This window comes from Alexandromys fortis, unplaced genomic scaffold (assembly GCF_014885135.2).
Source record: "Alexandromys fortis isolate MF-2015 unplaced genomic scaffold, M_Fortis_MF-2015_v1.1 scaffold_31, whole genome shotgun sequence".
Classification (NCBI taxonomy): Eukaryota; Metazoa; Chordata; class Mammalia; order Rodentia; family Cricetidae; genus Alexandromys; species Alexandromys fortis.
Genome location: NW_026067974.1, coordinates 1341274 through 1362028, shown reverse-complemented (window position 1 = coordinate 1362028; position 20755 = coordinate 1341274). Strand labels below are relative to the sequence as shown.

Genomic DNA, 20755 nt, shown 5'->3' with positions numbered 1-20755 from the left:
TTTGTTTTCTTGTTTGTTAGGAAGTGGAGCTGGTGGAGGGGCATCAGTTGCCTTAGAGAGCCCCCTGTGGATGCCTCCTGGTACCAGACATGCTTTAAAGACAGCTAGGTTTGCCTTCAAGGCCTTTGGGTGTGTAGCTGCTGGTCCCAGGGGCTCCTTTCTCGAGAGAAAATGGCTGCTGCCCCACCCACTGTCTTGGAAGCAGGGACAAAGAATCCCTGCTCTCTGTGGGGCTGTGGGGGAAATCCTTCACTCTCGGTCTTTGCCTGGAAAGGGCCCTGGGGAGAGGGGCTTTGTCCTGAGCGCTCACCCCCTCAGCAGTGGGTCTCTGGGCTATGGAGCAATGGGCATTGTGGATCTCTTTTGGGTTCATTGTATTGGCTGGTCTCCGGTTAGCACAAGAGAGGGAGACTGGATGGGAAATGTCACCACAACTGCTTTCCTGGGTTGTCCTTTCAGCTGAAGTCCTACAACAGAGTTATTTGTACTGGGTAAGCTTGAGGCTTAGAGCTTCAGTCTCTGGGAATGAGTCCAGCGGGAAGGGAGTCTTAGATAGGCCATGGTGGTGCTAAGCTCAGAGCAGCAGGAAGGTGCTGGTCCTCGGCATTCTGTCTGAGCTAGGACTGGGGACAGCTGGGGAAGTGATGGAAGGGAGCCCTTGGCATGGTGGGCCTTGGGTATAGTGTGGACCAGCCAGGCCCTCGACTAACGCTGGATCGGAGGGCTTGCTGTTGGGCCGCTCTTTGTGGTGTAGCTAGCTTCTTGGGTTTGAGGAGGTAAGAGTGGAGTGACCTGTAACAGAGAAGGTGGGACTGTGGGCTTCAATTTAGTTTCAGAGGGGGCAGAGCCCCTCTCTACTGAACTGGAAGCCATTTCTGTCTTAGGTACCAAGCTGTCTTGGCTTTCTCTGCGCTAGAGGGGAGAGCTGCTCTCTGTTGGCATGGCTTTGGGTTTGTACTCTTTTTGTCGACTCCATTCCACTGAGTCCTTTTCCTGAGGCCAGAGAACTCTAGAATTCTGTAGGAGTTACAGACGTGAGTCCTGCTGGTAAGGATTGCCTATTAGCAAGAGGTCAGACACAGAAATGTAAGGCCATGTTCAGACTCCAGTGCCGCTCCTGTCAGCACGCTCCTGCTGGGCACCGCCTTCCTGAGTCTGGCCTGTGTGCTCCTGCCTGCCAGGTACACCATTTCTCTCCTGAGCAGTCTCGTTACTCTTACTCCTTTGTATGAATGACACTGACCGTGGATCCAGGGAGTCTCATCTTGCTGCTGTGTTTTGAGTTTGTGGAGGATGTTGCAGATCAAAGGTTCTCAAGCCTGACTGAAGACTGGGATCACGTGGGTTTAAAACCAAGCAAACCTGGTATTGATTCTTGGGTCTCAGATTCTAATTGAATTGGTTTGGATGCCACCTTGGCCTCAGGCCCTGGAGAACTTCCTTGAATCTGGGTGTGGTGGCTCACACTTGTTACCCAGTGATAATCATAGGAGTTGAAAGACTGAAACGGGAGTTCAAAGTCCAAGGCCAACCTGGGGTACCAATAAAACAAAGTAAAAGCTTCCTAGAGAGGGAACTGGAGAGGTGGCTCAGTGGTTAAGAGCACTTTCTGCTTTCGGAGGGGCCTGAGCTTGGTTCCTAGCACCCACAGGTTTCTCACAACCACCCACGAGTCGATTGCCATGGAATCTGATGCCCTCTTCTGACCTCCAAGGACATCAGGCACACATATATACATATATTCAGGCACAACGCTTGAAATACATAAAATAAATCTTTAAAAAGCTTTTTTGGTGATTTGTGTGAATGGGGAAAAACAAAACAAAAGGAATAAAATAAAATAAAAAGGAAAGGACATGACTGCTCCAAGGTTTGGTGGAGGAGAAAGGTTATTGTGGATAAAAGGGAGATTGTAGATAGAGGCCATCTTGGAGTGGACATGACCAGGCTGAGCTGGGCCATGAGGGAGAGGGAAAGGGAGAAGGGGGAGGGGAACTCGGTGCAGCAGCCAGGAGGCCAAAGGTACAGGAGGGAAGGGTAACCAAAATGTCTGGATTATATGTAGGGAAGAGCCTCTGGGGGAAGGGCAGCTGGAGTGTTCAGGGTGGGGGTGGGGGATGCCAGCCCTGTCCTGTGACAGGTAGGCAGTGAGGGTTGGCTGGGAGAACCTGGTGGCCTTAGAAGTTGTAACAAATCTACTAAAAAGACCATACTAGTAATGAGTTCACAGTTGCGTTATGCAAAATCAGTGTGCAGAAACTGCCTTTCTCCTCCAACTGAAGGTTTAGTCTGAGTCGGTTTTCCACACCCCAACCCCAGCTATGCTTTGGTTTTCTTCATTACAGTGTTTTCTGTCCATGCACAATTTCTGTAACACCAATTCAGCCAATTAGTGATGATGGTTCTACGGTATATTTAGTAATCATTGCTCTGAAAATGGCTAATTCCAACTTGTGTCAAACAATAACCTTGGTGGGTGTTCTGAAGGGCCTCTGCCTATGCACAGGTATTTTCGTTTTATGTTGTTTGAAGGGCATGCTTATAATGTTTGCCAGGCTATTACTAATGCTCTAAAACGGTAGTATGCATTTTTTTTTTTTTTGGCTCACACTGCACATTTTCCCTTATGGATCAGCTGGCAAGTGAGATGGAAGCTAGGTTCCTATTCCTCAGCTGCATTACGCCGTTATCTAGCCACCCAGGTAGTGATAGGTTCCAAACGAGGATGGATGGGCAGGTTGAGGATGAAGTGATACAGGATGGAGCTGTTTGAATCTGAAGCCACAATAGCATCATAGAAGTTTCCTGTATGGTGGGGTGTTTGCAGGTCCCCTGAGCCCTGGCCACTGCCCAACCATTTTACAGTCTCCTTGCTTTGCCTTTCGAGGTTCATCTTAACAGCTGGAAGGGCTTTCTGGAATGACCTCTTTTCCCTGTACTTCATCATCCCCTTCATTTTGGGGTATCCATAGTGTGCCTAGAACTTTCCTGGGGATCTTGTTAAAGTACAAACGTGACTGAGTAGGGCTGGGCCTCTAGCAGGTTCTGGGGTGTGGGTAGTGGCTTTGGTCTGTAGACCACCCTTGAAGAAACGACAGTCCTAGAAAGGTGTTCTCAATCTCTGCTGAACATGAGAGCCAGTCAGGGTGTGCTGAGGCATTACATTGTCTCTCTCTGCAACCAAACACAAACCCATGTGCAGGTGTAATGTACTGGGTCAGCGCACAGTCCCCGTACCCACAGTTAGTTGTTAGTGCACAGTCCCCGTACCCACAGTTAGTTGTTAGTGCACAGTCCCCGTACCCACAGTTAGTTGTTAGTGCACAGTCCCTATACCCACAGTTGGTTGTGAGTGCACAGTCCCCGTACCCCAGTTGGTTGTTAGTGCACAGTCCCCGTACCCCAGTTGGTTGTGAGTGCACAGTCCCCGTACCCCAGTTGGTTGTCAATGTACAGTCTCCGTACTTTCGATGGTTGTCAGCACACAGTCCCCGCACCCCAGTTGGTTGTCAGCAAACAGTCCCCGTATCCCAGTTGGTTGTCAGCACACAGTCCCCGTACCCCAGTTGGTTGTGAGTGCACAGTCTCCATACCTGCGTTGGTTATCAGTGCAAAGTCCCTGTACCCTCTAGTTGGTTGTCAGTGCACAGTCCATGTACCCCCAGTTGGTTTTGTTTTGTTTTTTTGAAACAGAATCTTACTATGTAGCCATGACTGGTGTGGAACTCATTATGTAGACCAGGCTGGTCTTGAATCTGACAGCTGTTCCCAAGCGCTGGGATTCAAGGGGTGTACTGCTGCTGTGCCCAGCTTTCTATACTGCCTAACTGGCTTCTGTAACATCTCTTCGTATCCTCATTTTCCCTAGGCATAGATAGCTTCTTCACCTCGCCTCCAAGATGGCAATCCAGTTCCGTTCACTCTTCCCCTTGGCGCTGCCAGGAATGCTCGCACTCCTTGGCTGGTGGTGGTTTTTCTCTCGGAAAAAAGATCGACTCAGCCGCAGCGATGAGCAGATGGAGACACTGAAGGTCGGCCCTGCCATCAAGGACCGACTCCCCAGTGAAGAGGCTTGTACTAAAGTCCTGCCTGTGCCCCTCAGTGTTGCACAGCCTCCAGAACCGGAACAGCTCTCTGTGGGCAAGTCTTCTATAGAACCCCCAGCCTTGCCAAGGACACGTCAGGTTCGCCGAAGATCTGAGTCCTCAGGCTGCCTCCCCAGCAATGTAGACACCAGGTCGCAGCCATGTAGAGATGAGAACTCAAAGGTGGAACTCTCCCTGATGGGGGATGAAGCCAAATCTGTTCCTCTTGGATGTTCCCTTCTCCCAAAGGAAGTGCCCTTCCCCTTGGAAGCAGTGGAAGAGTATAAGCAAGATTCTGCCTTGGGCAAAACACCTGGAAGGGGCTGGCTGGGCCAGTGTGCAGCCTCTGGAGAGAAAGCAAGAGAGACAGGCAGGGCAGAGGGGACTGGAGATGCTGTTGTGGGGGAAAGTGTACCAGAGGAAGTCCTGCTGTCCCAGGAGTGCATCTCAGAAGCGAAGAAAAGTGAGGTTCCAAGCCTGGCCCCCTGGGGAGGTGGAGGAGAAAAGGTGAGCAGTGGCCCCCCACAGGTGACTGAGCTTGCAAAGAAGGAAGAATGTGTTGTTGGGAAGTTGCCAGGTAGCTTTGCGGAGCCGGTTCACTCAGAACTGGTTAAAGATGAGGACGTGTTGGTACCCCAGGTCAGAGGTGGCAATACTTGGAACAGAGACCTGGCTAGCGAGCAGGTCAAAGAGGAGACCTTGCCTAAAAATGATCAGATTGAGCAGGCTGCTTTCCAGATTATCTCCCAGGTGATCTTGGAAGCGACCGAAGAGATGCGGGCCACTACGATGGGCAAGACATTGGCACAAGTGCATCCAACCCCGGCCACTCAGCCTCAGGAGCTGGAGGAGAGCTCTGTCCCAGCCAGCCAGGAAACTGGCCTGGGACAAGACACCCCAGATCCTGTTTCCAGCACAAACGCCACTGCCAGCCCATTAGCAGAAGCCTTGCCACCAAAGACCTATGTGAGCTGTCTTAGCAGTCCTCTGTCAAGCCCCACCAAGGACCAGAAGCCAAAGAACTCTGCACATCACATCTCCCTGGCCCCCTGCCCAGCTCCAGCTCCCCTCCAGAGACAGTCTCTGGATGGGGCAGGTTCCCCAGGAGGAGATGACACTTTTGTCACCTGTATGTCCAACAACAGGCAGTGTGTCCTTTCAGTGACCACCTCGGGGCCGTGCTCAGATTCTTTGAGTACTTCGGGGTTTGAAGACTCTTGCACAGAGACCAACTCAAGCCCCGGAGACAAAGCTGTCACCCCACCACTGCCAGATAGTACTGAGCCCTTCAGCAATGGGGTGCTGAAGGAGGAGTTCTCAGACTTGGGGACTGAGGATGGATGGACCATGGATGCAGACGCAGATCACTCAGGAGGTAGGAGGACCTCGGTGCTTTCTTGGTGAATCTGGGAGGGCTCCCATTAATTTGCTAGGCCAAAGCTACTGGCCACCCTTCCCTTCTGCCACGTGTGCCACGAAGTGATTCCGCCCATCTCTATGTTATCCAGACACCTGCACAACTGGGCACCTCACGAGGTGGCGGGTACCCGAGAAGTCAGGTGACCATGAGGCCCCAAGGCGTTGAGAGTTGTCCATGGGTTGTCTAGCCAGGGAAGCTCCCCCAACCTTTAGAAGGGACCAGGGCTGTTGGGTTGACCAGCCAGCCTTAGTGCCTCTTCCCATTTGGACACCCACTCTTTGGTGGGCCTCTAAGGATGAGGACCCCTTAATGGTACCTCCCAAGCTCCAGGGATGGGTGAGCATCTCTTAATGGTTGACTTCCTTTACTCACGTGCTTGTTCCGTGTCTCCACCTGCTCTCCTCCAGAAGCCCTCGCGGGGTAAGCTCCCCCAGGACAGCCACAGCTTTGAGCACTGGTGGGAGGCTCGCGCTGTCTTGGGTTGTTGCTGTGACTTCCTCCTGCAGAGCCTCAGCCATCCTTTTTCTGTGCAGTTGCAGTTCCACCCCGGGAAAGAGGGCACTTTGGTAACGGAGGGTGCACTGGGTTTTTCGAGTGCTGACCCCAGCGTAGACAGTTCAGACCGCTAACATACAGGTCAGCAGCTCCTGACCCTGCTCTGCAGCTCCCCAGGGGTACTCTGATTCTCTCCCAGTGACTTCCAAGCGGTCCATGGCTTGTTTGTTCCCAACCGTTCAGTTCCATCCAGAAAGCTTGGGAATTTTTCTCGGGTGTTTTACTGCTTTCATTAGAATCTGGGGGGCACCACACTTTGGATTTTGTCACCCCAAGATGCTGTTGATTTAGACCACGATGATTTTTACATAGCTCTAAAAGAAAACAAATTCTGCCCATTGTAACTGTGGGAGGCCAGATACTGTAAACTACACCCCAATGCTGGAGTGTTAAAATGTTAAGATAAAAACTTGCATCTTAAAATGTGCAAAAAGAAAGGTTTTTAAAAACATCTCGAGTAAAGGAGTTTCTATTTTCCTGATGCCCGTTACTGTAAAGAACTCCTCAGCCTTGTTCCTGCTCTGGACAGATTATAGAAGCTGTGCAGAGAAGCCTTGAGGCTTCTGAGCATAGCTGGAGACCATAATCAGTGGGTGGAAGGGTCAGGGTTCCCCATTGGTCATAGCCTGAGGATAGAGCACTGGTGTTCTCAGGTTAGCCTTAACCCTATTTTGTGCACTTCCCCTGGGGCTGAAGCTCAGGGGGCCGGGAACAGGACTGCCTGGCCGAGGGAGCTGGAAACTGGTCAATGGATGCAGTCCGCTGAAGGCCTAGTATGGTTCTGAGTTACTCCTGGGAGCCATTGAACTGCAGGTATTGGCCAGTCCTGTTCTCTTGGCTAAAGGCCAAGGGCCTTGTGGCAGTAAAACCCCAACCAGCCTGTTTTGCTTTCAGAAGACTGGCCAAGCAGTTTTCTTGAGTGTGTAGGTGGGGTCCTTGCCTCAAGCCTAGTGTTGCGGGAGGTCACTTTGGAAGTGACTCTTCTCTTTTTCACCTAGGGGTGGAGAGTTCCATTAGGCCTTAGTCTTTTATATCCAGGCGGTTACATGGCTTGCTTGGAAAAGTGTTAGTCCTGAGTTTGGGGAAACCTGGTGGAAAAAAAGCCCAATTAGTCGGCGCTCAGGAGTGATCCATTTCAGGCCGTTAAGTTGGTATTTCTGCCAGAGCTGAGTCTCTTACCTTGCACTGATGGTCCCTGGTGCTTCTTTGGTCTTTTCCTTTTCTGCAATGGTCCTTTTGTCATGTCCTGGGAAGAGTTGAACAGCCAGAGTTAGTGTCAGAGTCACAGACCCTTTGCCGCGCTTACCAGGGGCTGTTTGAGCCACCCCATATTCAGAGCTTCACAAGCCAAGCCCAGCGGGGAAGGGAGGAAGCTCACTAGCCTTTGTCCACACCTGGCAGAGACCAGCGGGCCCTGATCAGGACTGAGAATGGGACCCTCCGTAGGCTATCACTGTGACTGCCACCCTACCCCAGACCTCCCATTCCCATATCCCCAGCCTGGGCCTGAGGCCTTGGAGTTCCTTGACCTGAGAGGCCGGAACACTTGGAAATGGAGCAAGGCGGTCGTGACAAGAGGGTCAAGGCCTGCTCCTGGACCCGTGTGGATCTGTGGGTCATCTTGTTAGCTTCCCTCTCTGCTCCACCATGTATATGCCTCTCCCTGGGCACAGAGTGTGTCTCTTCCTAGCTTACTACGTGTGAGTCTGACCCAGCAGCTGTGGCTAGGCATGGCTGCCAATTAAGCCAGCAGGACTGTTAAGTGACAGGCTAAAATTAGGTGTGTGGGGACCCTAGGCCTCTTTTCATTGGGTTTTACTGAGCCTTCTAGTCTGTGAGCTGAGTGGTGTCTGCCAAGCTTGCAGAAGGGAGGTGTGCAGGGCCCCCCAGTATTGGGGATTTGGGAAGCTGTGATAGTTAGGGCTGAGCTGGAGTCTCTGTGTGTGTGTGTGTGTGTGTGTGTGTGTGTGTGTGTGTGTGTGTGTATATGCCGCTTCCTCCCAGCAGGTTCTGACGGGAACAGCATGGATTCCATGGACAGCTGCTGTGGGCTTACAAATCCTGACAGCCTTCAGAATGCCCAGGCCAGCTCCAACCCTAAGAAGGTGGACCTCATCATCTGGGAGATAGAGGTGCCAAAGGTAAGGGTGGTCACATTCCTTTAGGCCGGGTCCTGTGGGAGGTCAAAGTTCCCTTAATGCCAGGTTTAAAGAAGGTCTGTGAATTTGACGAGCCAGGCTGGGAAGCTGCGGGCAGGCCATCTGACATTGGTTCTAGCTTGCTCGCATGCTTTGCTAGTCCTCCAGGCTCCTGTGTGGGCTGCACTCAGACCGCTACCAGCTCTGCACTGTGAAGTGTACCGATAACGGAGGAGAGCTTAAACTGCTGTAGAGAAAGGAACGCCCAGAAGCAAAGGCAGGCCAGCTCCGGCCCGCCTGGCGGCAGCTGGAAACACACTCATTCCTTCTCGCTTCACACTCTGGTTGTTAAAACCAAGATTGTGGTGTTTTAATTAATACTTCCAAATGGTTAACCGTTTTGATTTTCCCGTGCTAGTCTTAACATTGCTTTAACTGCGTTATTCATTGTATGAGCATTGTTGTTTCCCCAGTCCCCGGTGGTTCCTAGCCCCTTGCTCTTAGAACTTAACAACGAATTAGTGTTTATCGCTGGGACTCAGAATTGGCAGACTGCTTACTCCCAGGGCACTTGGCTCCGTGCTGAGCTGGAGACCCGGCTCACTCTGAACTTTGGGTCAAGACTCCTATGCTGACCCCGGGCTGCTGGCTCCCGTGGTAATTTTTCTTCCCCAGTGACCTTATTAGCAATCCTGCCCTCAGTGGTCACAGAGGGCATGGTAAGGCAGGCTCTGGGTGAAGGGACCGTGTCCCTTGCTACCCTCCAGGACTGGGGTCGTTTAGAATAGTTGCGGAGCTTGCCTTACTTCGTGCTTAAGTCTGGTGTCTTCTGTTTGCCTTGAACTCTAGTGCACTAGGCCCTCGGACATGCTGTCCCTCCGCATTGGGGTAGGAGCCTGAGTGTTCTTAGGCTTCCGTTGTCCTACCTGTTTCTTTGTCTGTGGCCACTAGAGGGGCAGGGATGTGAGGAATTAGAGTTGACCCTTGTAGCAGTGAAGCTTTGAGTGAGTGTGTGTGTGCTCACATGTGTGCGCACATGTGTGAGTAGGAGGGGTGCTGTTTCTTTAATGCTCTGCATCTTGGCCACATGGCTGGGATGAGATGCTGAGTCCTAGGCCTGACTGCCCACTTGGACTGCTCAGCAGCTGTGTCATCTTGGGTGGGCTCCGAGCGTGTCCCGGCTTATTTCTCTTCATGTGTAAAATGATCATGTTGTCTGTTCTGTAGGTTCTATAGTTGAACCCAAGTGCTTAGAACAGTTCTGAGAAGTAAATATGAGCTTGGCTTTACACAAAACAAGCTTAGGTCTTTGGGTAGCGAAAAGCTGGGTTCCTGTTTTCCTCACCTCTCTCCTTCTCTTCCTGGAAGCACTTAGTCGGTCGACTGATTGGCAAGCAGGGTCGGTACGTGAGTTTTCTGAAGCAGACATCTGGTGCCAAGATCTACATCTCCACCCTGCCTTACACCCAGAACATCCAGATCTGCCACATAGAAGGTCAGTGCTGTGTCTCTCCTGTGCTTAGCTCCGTGTCCAGGTTGCAATTGTCCATCTGGAGTTTTAGCTTCTGAACAGAAACTGTAGGTTTCTAGGTAGAGTGCACACTGGGGACCCCTTCAGGTTCTTTCAGTTCAAGTGCTTGCTTGCAGGAGACACTGTCCCTCTGCACCATCTCTGCCTGGCCAGGATGAGGATGGGTACTCAATGGATATGGCCAGGGTCCTAGGGCACAGTGTGTGTCACCCAGATTTCCCTCACAGAGCTTAGGTACCTTCTGGCCAAAGCCATTCATGCCGTTCCCATCTGCCAGCTTCTTTTTGTGTTCAAAGCATGGGTGAGATTGGCAAAGGTCAGAGGTGAGTGGATTCAAATAACTTTATTCCTGAAGCAAAGCCAACTGTTTGGCACCTTAGAAACCCTTGCACATTAGAATCCTATGGCGTGGCATGTTGGTAGCTTTGTGCTTGCTGTCACTTGGCTCTTACGGTGGCTGTGTGTCTTGTCCCTTGCCCTTAGGCTCTCAGCACCATGTAGACAAAGCTCTGAACTTGATTGGGAAGAAGTTTAAGGAACTGAACCTCACCAATATCTACGCGCCACCACTGCCTTCGCTGGCACTGCCTTCCCTGCCGATGACATCTTGGGTGAGCATGTTCACCAGGATCCTACTTCTTGTCCCTTCCCCTAAACTTATCCCAGCTGAGAGACTGTTAGTACTTGGTCACACATAGTCAAACAGGCCCATGGGTGTGTCCATGCTCAGCCCTGCCCTCTACTCACACATTCTCTGAAGATAGATACTGACAAGAAGCCAGGGCCTTTTGACCCTACACTGGGAGGACTATATTTTCCTGCCTCTTGGTCATGCTTTTCTTTTTTCTAGGCATTTGCCTAAAGAAGTCTGAGCTAGGAGACTGGATGTGGTCTCCTAAAAAGCTGGGGCTGTACCTACAGTCACTGCCTATTACCAGAGGCCCTGGGTAGGATCTGCCAAGAAAGATTTTGCTGAGACTTAGATGGGTCCTTACGTCTCTCTAGTCAGCTGGGCTGAGTAGTGAGTGGCCCTGGTGCGGGATTCCCTCCTCTTCATCTCTCCAGGGACTGCCTAGACTGTAGTTGGTCAATGAAGAGTCCCCAACCTGGAAGCCCTAGAATTTAGAGAAGCTGTTGTCTCCCAAGCAGTGAGCAGGCGTGCCTCAGGCCTTTGGTGGGGGCGCCTTGTTGGGAGTAGATGCGCAGAGTTCTCTTGCCACGGAATATTATTGAATTTCACAGCTGGGCTGAGCAGGCTGCTTCAGGAAAATTGCCCCTTTGGGTTTTGTCTAGGACGGAGGTGTTTGAGCTGTCTTCCCCACCAGAGACCCTTGTGCAGTGGAGGGTTGTGTGGGGTAGTGTTCCTTTCTTTCACTGTGGGCATTCAGGAGTGGGCTGTTTCCACTCCATGCTTTACTCCTGAATCGGAGGTTTCCCAGACACCTTGTCTTCTTAAATAATGGAGTGACTAGTATATGTGGTTTCCTCCCCTCCTATTCTGCTTGCTCTCTGGGACTGGGAAGGAGACTCCAGGTTCTGTGAAGTCTGCAGGGCTGGGAGGACCCACAGAAGTCAAAGGAAGCTCTTGGGGCCACCAGGCAGGAAGGTGCAATTCAAACCCTCCTGTGTGCAGAGCCCTGCTCTGCTACCTTAGCTTAGCATTGGGGAAAATGGTGCCGGAGCACAAGCCAATCAGAGAGCACCGGGGCCTCTGCTTGGACCTTTCACAGGCGGCCTTAGAGCTGAGCCCACCTACAGACCCCACCCAAAGTGAAGAGATGAGGGGACATCTGTGGGGGTGGAGGAGAGCATTATTTAGGGGCCAGGTAAAAGGCATAGAGGAGTAAACAGGACGCTAGCTCTGCAGACCTTAACAGCAGGCCTGTATTTCTGGAGTCTGCTGCAGGTCTGCAGGGGCCTGAGGCTGCCCCCCCCCCCAGGTGTTCTCAGGCATGTCCTGAGCAAACTGCTCACTCCCATGTTTGCCTTCCTTGAGTCTTATGTCAAAAGAACTAAGAAGGGAGGGAGGGCAGAAATGCTCCAGGGTTTGGACCCCTGCCCAGCCTGTGTGAGGATACAGCACTACACATACAGTTAGTTTGGACTAGGGAGTCCCCCTGTCTGATCCTGAGGGGAGGCTGCCTCTATTGGCAGGTCTTGGTATTACAGCACAACAGCCAACAGACCTCTGCTCTCTGCGTGCCAGGGCTGTGTCAGCCCACAGACTGGCCCTGGGTCCTCGGGGTATATCCCAAACATGAGAAGAACTGATACAGTGTTGGCTGCTTCTTCCTCCTCCAGCTCATGCTGCCCGATGGTGTCACTGTGGAAGTCATCGTGGTCAACCAGGTCAACGCCGGGCACCTGTTTGTACAGCAGCACACACACCCCACCTTCCACGCGCTGCGCAGCCTGGACCAGCAGATGTTCCTCTGTTACTCTCAGCCTGGCATCCCCACCTTGCCCACCCCAGTGGAAAGTAAGTGCTGCCAAGACAATCAAGGAGAGTCCTGGGTTCTGGTCAGGCCAAGACATGTAGAGCAGGTGGGTTGCCCATTCCACACTTGGTCTGGACTAGGAAAAGACTGTTTGGGACTCCTTCAAATGGCAGCATCCCTGAGTTCTTTCTTTGTCATGGAGTTGTGCTGGGTTGGGTTTTCTAGCTAGGAGCATTTCCACTGATGACCAAAGCAGTAGGACTGGAGTGACATTTTTCTCGTGGACTCAGATCGTAGCCCCAACACTTTGTCTTCTTTTTAAATTTTTTTAAAATTACATTTATTCATTTCATTTGTGAGTATTTTGCCTGCATTTATGTATGCGTACCACACGTATACTTGGTGACCATGGAGATCAGAAGAGGGCTTCATTCAGGTCCCCTATAACTGTAGTGAGGGATGGTTGTGAACCACCATGTGGGTACTAGGAGTCAAACCCAGGTCATCTGTAAGAGCAGCCGGCACTCTTAACCATGGAGCCATGTCTTCAGTCAGGGCTTTGGTGTCTTCTAAGTGGGGTGATACCAAGTGGTACCCAGGCTCGCCACCAGGAGTAGAATGATAATGCAGTCCGTGTCACGTAGAGCACTTGGCACGTATTTGTCACCTGTGCAGTGGGTTGTTGTTGCCATGTGGCAGGTTAGGGAACCATCTCTGAAACGAAGGGACTTGATCAGACAGCGCTTGAGCAGGGGCTGGGATGTAACTGGTACCTTTGTTGCTTTTATCATTGGGGAGGGAACTAAATGTCAGCATTCCTCTCAGTCTCCTTGTGGGCGTTGAGACATGAGGAACATTTTGAAGTTATCTGTTGCGGTTTTGTTTGTCCCCTTTTGGAAGAATGAGGTTTTCATTTTCATCAGGTTCTCCAGTGCCTTAGTGAGAAGTGCAGATCAAGCTGGAGTCTTAAGGGTGACGGCACCGGGGCTTCGCTGTCTGTCAGGACCAGGCATAGTCTGCTACTGGAGGATCTAGGGGTGTTTCTGTGACCTTTATACCATGGCTGCCCAGCTTGATGGCTGCCTGGAGACACTCTGTACTTCCTGAGGCTGAGGCTAGATGCTGGGAGCTAGAGACAGACCTAGGATGGATGCCCTTCTGGTCAGGCTCTCCATCAGAGTCGCTGTGGACTGGAGCAGACTGGACCCTAGGTGCTGGGCCACTGAGCTCTGCTGCGCTTGGCAGTTCTTGATTCTCTGGGGGACTTTTCCTTAGGCACAGGGTCTGGGGTGGTAACTCAGTAAAATGCTTTCCAGGATGAGTTTCATTTATTTAAAAAAAAAAAAGTTTGTGTGTGTGTGTGTGTGAGAGAGAGAGAGAGAGAGAGAGAGAGCGCGAGAGAGAGCGCGAGAGAGCGCCAGCACAGGGAGGCAGGGATAGGGAGAATCCTAGGGTTCACCCTGCCAGCCATCATTTAAAAGACAAAAACAAAAGAACAAAAAGACACAGTCCGGAAGGGTGACAGCTAAGCTGTCCTTGCCCTCCACACGTGCACGGACACACAAAGGCCAGTCCTCACCCCGTTTGCTTAACTAGGTCATGTGCTAGTTTCAGGCTGCAGTAGATTTCAGAGTCATGGACCTAGGCGGAAGGCCTTTCAGGATTTGGTAGCTTTGGGAATATACTAAGCAGGATTTCCCATGTTCTGGGTTTTCCCTTGTTTGTCTTTGGCTCTGGGAGAGGCTTTATGGAGGACGCGTACTGTCCCTGCCCACTGCCCATGGAAATGCATGCCTCTGCCCATGTGGGAAGGTGGGGAGCAATGACCAGGGTAGCCCCCACAGCCCTGCCCAGGCCAGTTGTGTTCCACACGCTTGTCCTCCCGCCCTGCAGTAACTGTTATCTGCGCTGCCCCTGGTGCGGACGGGGCCTGGTGGCGAGCCCAAGTAGTGGCCTCCTATGAGGAGACCAATGAGGTGGAGATTCGCTACGTGGACTATGGTGGATATAAGAGGGTGAAAGTCGACGTGCTCCGGCAAATTAGGTGAGTGGGATTCCTTGGCTAGTCACCAGTCACCCTGCATGGCATGGGGTGCATGGCTCAGTTCTGCCCAGCTTCAGGTGGGGCTGGAGTCTCCCTCCTGCTGCCAGCTTTGTGTTGTCGGAGTCCGGTGTAGAGAAGCACGATGACCTGCCCCAGCTCCACGTAACTAGAGGCTGGTCTGTGGGAGAAGCCCCAGGTGCCAGGCATCAGAAGTGAGAGACTGTGACTTTGGCAAAGGAAGGGCCTCCGAGTCAGGCTTGCTGCAGTTTCCCGCCTGCATTCGGGGGTGCACGTCCTCCTGGCTCGTAGGCTGCTGTGCTGAGTGGAAGGTAAATTCAAGTACTGGTGGTCCGTATTGAGCCCTCCCTTCCTTGCCTTTCCAGGTCTGACTTTGTGACCCTGCCATTCCAAGGAGCAGAAGTCCTTCTGGACTGTGTGGTTCCACTGTCAGGTAACAGGCGGGGCCCCTAGCTGTGGGTTGGGCACTGGTGGGCACCGGGCTTTCTTGGAGTCTCCTTCCTTCTCATCTGGAGCCTGTGTAAATATGGTTGGTGCCACTGGTCTGGTCTGGGGCCCAGAATCTTGGATTTCATGCAAGTCCCCAGGCCATGTCAATACTGCTGTAGCCCTTCATCCGGGGTCTGCTGCTTTGCATTTTACCGAGTGCTGGCTTGAGGCTCCAGGGAGGTACTTTATAGCGTGGTCTGGGCAGGAGGTCAGCACGCTGCTTGGCATGATCACCGCTCCTTAGGGCATGGTGGGGACTGTGCTGACCTGTGTGTCGGAGACTGGAAGCAGTGCTGGAGAACGAGGGCGAAGAGTGCTCCCATCCCGTAGCCCGACTGTCCTCTGGTGTGCGGGGCTCGTGCTCCCATCCCGTAGCCCGACTGTCCTCTGGCGTGAGGGGCTCGTGCTCCATCCCGTAGCCCGACTGTCCTCTGGCGTGAGGGGCTGGTGCTCCATCCCTTAGCCCGACTGTCCTCTGGCGTGAGGAGCTGGTGCTTGTCTTTCAGGGTAGCTGTGAGTCACATGCGTACTGATGTAGAAAGTCATAGATCACAGCTTCTCTGGCTGTTGGTAAAGGTCTTTAATCCATCCCCCTGTCTCCCAGGCAGGCCCTTCAGATCCTGTTTTGTAGAGAGCAGTTTCAGTGCTCTAGACATACTGCAGTAGAACCAGGCATGGTGCTCCACACTGGCCATGTTAGTGCTCAGGAGGCCAAAGCAGGAGGATGACCATGAGTTGGAGGCCAGCCTAAGCTACATATACAGCAAGGCCCTGTCTTACAAAAAAAGGGAAACAGAAACATTACAGCCAGCTGAAGTCCTGTCAGAACACTGGCAGGCTGTGTTTTGTTCCCTCCTTTCTCGCCTGCCTTTCTCTCCGTCCTGTCCACTTAAGAAATCTGGCCAGACCCACCGAGATAGGCCCTCTTTTATCGCCAGGTTCTTCCACACCTTGCAAGCTCTTGTCTCCACCTTGTCACTTCCTGCCTGGGCCATGTTCTTGTATGTCACTTTGGTACACCAGCCCAGTAGAAGGCACCTCGGCGTCCTGCCTATTAGAGGGTGGCCACCCATAAACTGGCCAGCTGCTTAGATTGGAGTGCCGCCTGTGCCCCGGTAGGAGCCGGTTGGCCTTTGAGGATTAGCCTTGGCCTGTAAAGTGGACGGACATACCCTCCTGTCTGCTGGGGCATTGCTGGTTTGGTGGGCGTGCACACACTTGTTTGCATAGCTGGCCCCCAGATAAGTGGGAGTGAAGCCTGCTTGCTTCGAAGGCAGCCTTTCTGTCTGCACTATGCCTTGGGGGATGCACTCAGCTGGGGCTTCTCTGTTCGCCCACCTGCGTCAGAGAGGCATAGGCTCTTGCCAGCAAGGTGGCTCTCCTAGACACAGTCCTGAAGTCTGCAGCTTCTGGAGTAGCCTGCAGGTGACAAGATTGCTTTGCCCCAGTGAGTATCCGAACACTCCTTTCTCTTTTTCTTCTCTTCAAGATGACGACCACTTTTCACCCGAGGCAGACGCAGCCATGAGCGAGATGACAGGCAACACAGCACTGCTGGCGCAGGTGTGTGGTTGGGGCAGGAGGCTGGCAGGCCAGCCAGGCGCTCAGTGGGGGCTCCTACCTAGTGCAGCCATGTGTCCAGGTTTCTTGAGATCTGACATTTAAATTCCTTCTGTCCTATGGCCATGAGCCTGGAGGGACCGCAAGCTTGAAGCACATAAGCCAGGTCTGGTATAATCCTATGACCCCAGCACTCTGGGCTGAAGCAGGGGGATTTAGAGTTTGAGGCCTGGCCTGGGTTACATAGTAGAACTTGCCTAAGGTCTTAAAAGCTTGCAGGGTGTAGCCTAAGCTGTGTTTCTACCCTGTGCCCCTCCAGGTGACACGCTACAGTACGACTGGCCTTCCTCTGATTCGGCTGTGGAGTGTGGTCGGAGATGAGGTGAGTCTGCCCCTTTCCACCCAGTTTGCTGTCGGCAGCAGTGGCTAGCTGGGAACTTGTTCTGGCATTGTGGACCAGTGACACGGGGGACACTGGGTTCCATGGTTGGGTGTAGTGATGTTAGTGGCATGTAGCAGGGGGAAGCTAGAAGTGCTGTTGAACCTGTCTCTTTTGGGACAGCCCCTTCCAACACAAAGTACCCTTAGTGCCAAGCTGGGGAGATCTGTTCTAGACCCCCCAGGACCTCTGTCCATTGCTCCTATCCTACGGTCAAGGCTCAGGTTTCTTGAAGCTGTTAGAATCCTGTGCCAGAGTAGCAACAACGCGTAAGAAAGAACCCTGCTGTAGTTACGCCCTGGGTCTGCACCTGTCCCTGGCTGATGACTAAGGACTTGGGTAGGGGAACCCTCACTGTCTTGAGACCTAGCCCCAAGGTGCCGTGCGGAACTCTAATAAAACTCTGTTTTCCAGGTGGTGTTGATAAACCGGTCGCTGGTGGAGCGAGGCCTTGCACAGTGGGTGGACAGCTACTATGCCAACCTTTGACCTCGGCCCCCTGAGCTACTTCAGTCTTTTTTGCACTGTTTAGATTGGGCTTGGCACTCAGGACAGAGATTTAACATCAGAGTAACAAACACTGTTCTCTGGAGTCTTCTTTCCCCCATTTTATAGTCCTGCGGAAGCGTAAAACCTTAGGATGGGGTTCACCAGCCAGCTGGCTTAGCCCGGCTGGAGGCTGTTTGAAGGAAGGTCTCTTAACCAGCTTGTCCTGCTCCCCTTCCATCCCCTCTCCCCTCCCAAATCCCACACACTGCAGCAGGCAGGCCAAGGCGGGTGTGGGGCTGGCTTAGAGGGTCTGTTTCAGAGTCTTTATTCAGGGAATGAGACTTGGACTGACTGGTAGGATCCCTCTATAGCTCACATGGATGAATTGACGGCGTTTAGCCAGTTTTTATATACTTCCTCCAGGTCTCTAAGGAGCTCAGACTTTTTTAAACAAAGATGTAAATATGGAGCAATCGTCACACCTGACCCCAATGAGTGGGGAGAGGGGAAGCTATTATCTTGCCAAGCCTGGTTGTAATTTGTAATCATTTTCTATTTGTGCAAACTCTGTAAATATATGTTTAAAAATGTAACATTTTGTACAAGACACACTGGAGAACAAAGGGAACTCAAAATTCGTCCACATTCTTCACCCAGAAATAGAAGTCCATCCCAGAGTGGGACCGCTGCCCCTGCTGCTCCAGCCAGTGGGGGGGGCTCCTGCTGCCCCTGATGCTCCAACGGGGGCTTCTGCCTGCCCCTGCTGCTCCAGAGGGGGGGGTGTTCCTGCTGCCCCTGCTGCTCCAGAGGGGGGGGGGCTCCTGCTGCCCCTGTTGCTCCAACGGGGGCTCCTGCTGCCCCTGCTGCTCCAGCCGGTGGGGGGGGCTCCTGCTGCCCCTGTTGCTCCAGCCGGGGGCTTTTGCGGCTGCCTGTACACAGACAGGAAGCTGTATGGGGAGATTGCCATTTGGGGATTTTTTTTTCTGTACACATTTATTTAAAAAAAAAAACTCATTGAATTACCTTGCAGTGGTGTGTTTGACTCTTTTATAGGCTGTCTTTAGCATTGTGCAATTTAAGAATAACTTAAGTATCTTGGACTTACATAAATCTTGAATTGTATAAACTACAACCTTGAGTCTATTTTTCTTCAGTGGTGGCAAAGATTTGGGGTTGGGGACTGAGGAGGATGGTTGTGGTCTACAGAGGGTCCAGCTGTCGCTCTCCAAGGACCATGATAAAAGGACCCCATGCATGAGCTTAGAAGACATTTTGGCCAGCTCTTCCCCTTCATTTTACACCACCAGGTGGTGGCCAAGCTTCCTGTGGCTTCTGCATCCAGAGAGCACAGGGTCTGGTGTAGGGAGAGGACACGGAAGGTGGCAGATAGAGAGGCACAAGCCTTCACAGTCCTGGTGACATCAGAGTGCTTCCGTTGGGATGGACAGGGTTTTGAGACAGGCTCCGTGGGCCAAAGCTGCAGGATCTGGGGAGGAAGCAGACTCTTGGCCTCTCAGATCTTAAGATCTTATCCTTGGAGGATGGTTCCATAAGACATAGTTGGGAGTTGGGGAGGAAAAGCAGGTCGGAGGGCTAATCATGAAGGGTGTGTTCTCTTCAGTCACTCGGCAGAGGAGCAGGTTTCTGCAGTTTTCCAAACAAGCTCATTGGAAACTCCTGTTACTAGTGGGATTACATCAAGGAGTGTCTTAGCAGGAACCAGAAGTGTATGGGAGAAGAGATCTTGACTGCTGGGGATGGAAGGCTGGGCTGCGATGTACTTTCTCCCAGTTCAATGCAGGTGTTAGTGTCCTCTGAACACTGAGAGATACAGGAGTGGCTGGTCATAGCAGAGCCTGGGTTCGGGGGTTATAGCGAGTACAGCTTTGGTTACACCAGCATCAGCATCCAGCTCCGGAGAACCTAAGTCATTTGTAGCCATCCCAGGCTTATAGTAAAACAAGATTCGGCACCACAGATATAGACTACTTCCATAGTGAGCCAAAGGGTGAGTGCTTTTAATGTGTGATGAACTAGAAAGAAAAGATGAACCTCCGTTGACGATGTCATGGCTAGACACAGAATCTGGCTCTCTTTGTAGCCTGGCACTGTTGAGTAGAAATACAGCCTGACTCCCCAATGCGGTAAAAATTTCCCAAGAGTCAACCAAAAGAAAAAAAAAAGGAATTTTCTTTTTTATTTTGGATTTTCAAGACAGGGTTTCTCTGTGTAGAACTTGCACTGTAGACCAGGCTGACCAGAACTCAGCCTGTTTCTGCCTCCCAAGTACTGGGATTAAAGGTGTGTGCCTTTATTATTGTTGACTTTATTATTATTAAAGGGTGTGGCCTTTAATAATAATAGTCCATCTTACAGGACATATTTTGGTCCAACCGCTTGCTGTCTTCACTGAACACCTGTCTGACACAGCTACTCCCGAATTCATTTGACGCATCTTTCCTCTGGGCTGGGGTTTTGTTTTGTTCTCAGGACACAAGCACGTTAAATGTGAGGATGTGCGTGTCTTCTCGGCCTGCTGGGCAGCATTGTTTGGCTGGAACTCTCTGGTTAACTGGGTGTCCCTTGCTAAGAGTTCTATCTACTCCACAACAGAAAGGTGACCTTCAGCCCTTTGGGACTTAAGTGTGGACGCTGGGTCCCTTCTGACGGATGGTGGGGTAGAAGTGGCATGCGTCATAGGGGCGGCAGTTACAAGAGCAGTTCCTGCTGTCCTCTTCCCCCTCTGCTCAGTGTCGGCCATGTTTAGCTAACCCTTGACGGAGGTAGGGGCGAGAAACAGAATGGTCATAAGTCACATGGTGGGGTTGTGTGTCATATGTTCTGCTCTAGCTCAGCCTGCTTGGTGGTGGTGGTGGTTTAGGCACCTGTCTTAGCCTGTGTTCTATGGCCATGAAGAGACCCCATGACCACAAACTCTTATAAAGGAAAACGTGTATCTGGGACTAGCTTACAGTTTCAGAGGTTTGGTCCATTCGTGCCATGGCAGGAAGCATGGCGGCACTCTGGCTGACATGGCATTAGAGAGGAAGCTGAGAGTTCTGCATCCACGCTGGCAGGCAGCAGGAAGAGACAGCCACTGAAACCCCCAAACCCACTCCCAGTGACTCCAACAAGGCCATACCTCCTAATCCCTGCAAGTCAAGCCACAACATTCAAATCTATGAGCCTATGGGACCATTCCTATTCAAGCCACCATAGCCCCCAATAGATGGTCAGTGCAAACGCCAAGTGGGAAGACCCGAGTTTGGATCCCTAGACCTCACAGAAAGCTGGATGCTGTGTGCATCTAGAATCCTAGTGTGCCTGCCATGGGAGGAGGAGACGACAATCCCCAGAGGCAGCTAGGCTGGTGTGGCAGTGTGCAAGCCTACCTGTCAGGGTGGAAGATGAAGACCAACACTTGACGTTGTCCTGTGACCTCCATACATATGCTGTGACATTAGTGCATTCCTGGACACACACACCATACAATAGCGCTCTCTCTCTCTCCACACACACACACACACACACACACACACACACACACAC

The 20755-nt window shown here is 52.0% G+C and overlaps 1 protein-coding gene across 3 annotated transcripts in view; it reads left to right on the top strand.

The window, feature by feature from the left end:
- Positions 1 to 18338, top strand: part of Akap1 (A-kinase anchoring protein 1) — a 32060-nt gene extending 13722 nt beyond the window's left edge. For 2 of the 3 annotated variants that reach the window (XM_050156780.1, XM_050156781.1), the window contains exons 2-11: positions 3869 to 5460; positions 8065 to 8201; positions 9567 to 9693; positions 10213 to 10340; positions 12031 to 12208; positions 14061 to 14211; positions 14595 to 14662; positions 16208 to 16281; positions 16598 to 16660; positions 17132 to 18338. In XM_050156780.1, the coding sequence (XP_050012737.1) occupies positions 3900 to 5460; positions 8065 to 8201; positions 9567 to 9693; positions 10213 to 10340; positions 12031 to 12208; positions 14061 to 14211; positions 14595 to 14662; positions 16208 to 16281; positions 16598 to 16660; positions 17132 to 17206 (2562 nt within the window). In that variant the 5' untranslated portion in view covers positions 3869 to 3899 and the 3' untranslated portion in view covers positions 17207 to 18338. The remainder of the gene's footprint in view (positions 1 to 3868; positions 5461 to 8064; positions 8202 to 9566; positions 9694 to 10212; positions 10341 to 12030; positions 12209 to 14060; positions 14212 to 14594; positions 14663 to 16207; positions 16282 to 16597; positions 16661 to 17131) is intronic. The other variant, XM_050156782.1, reaches the window with a different exon arrangement.
- Positions 18339 to 20755: the final 2417 nt, after the last annotated feature.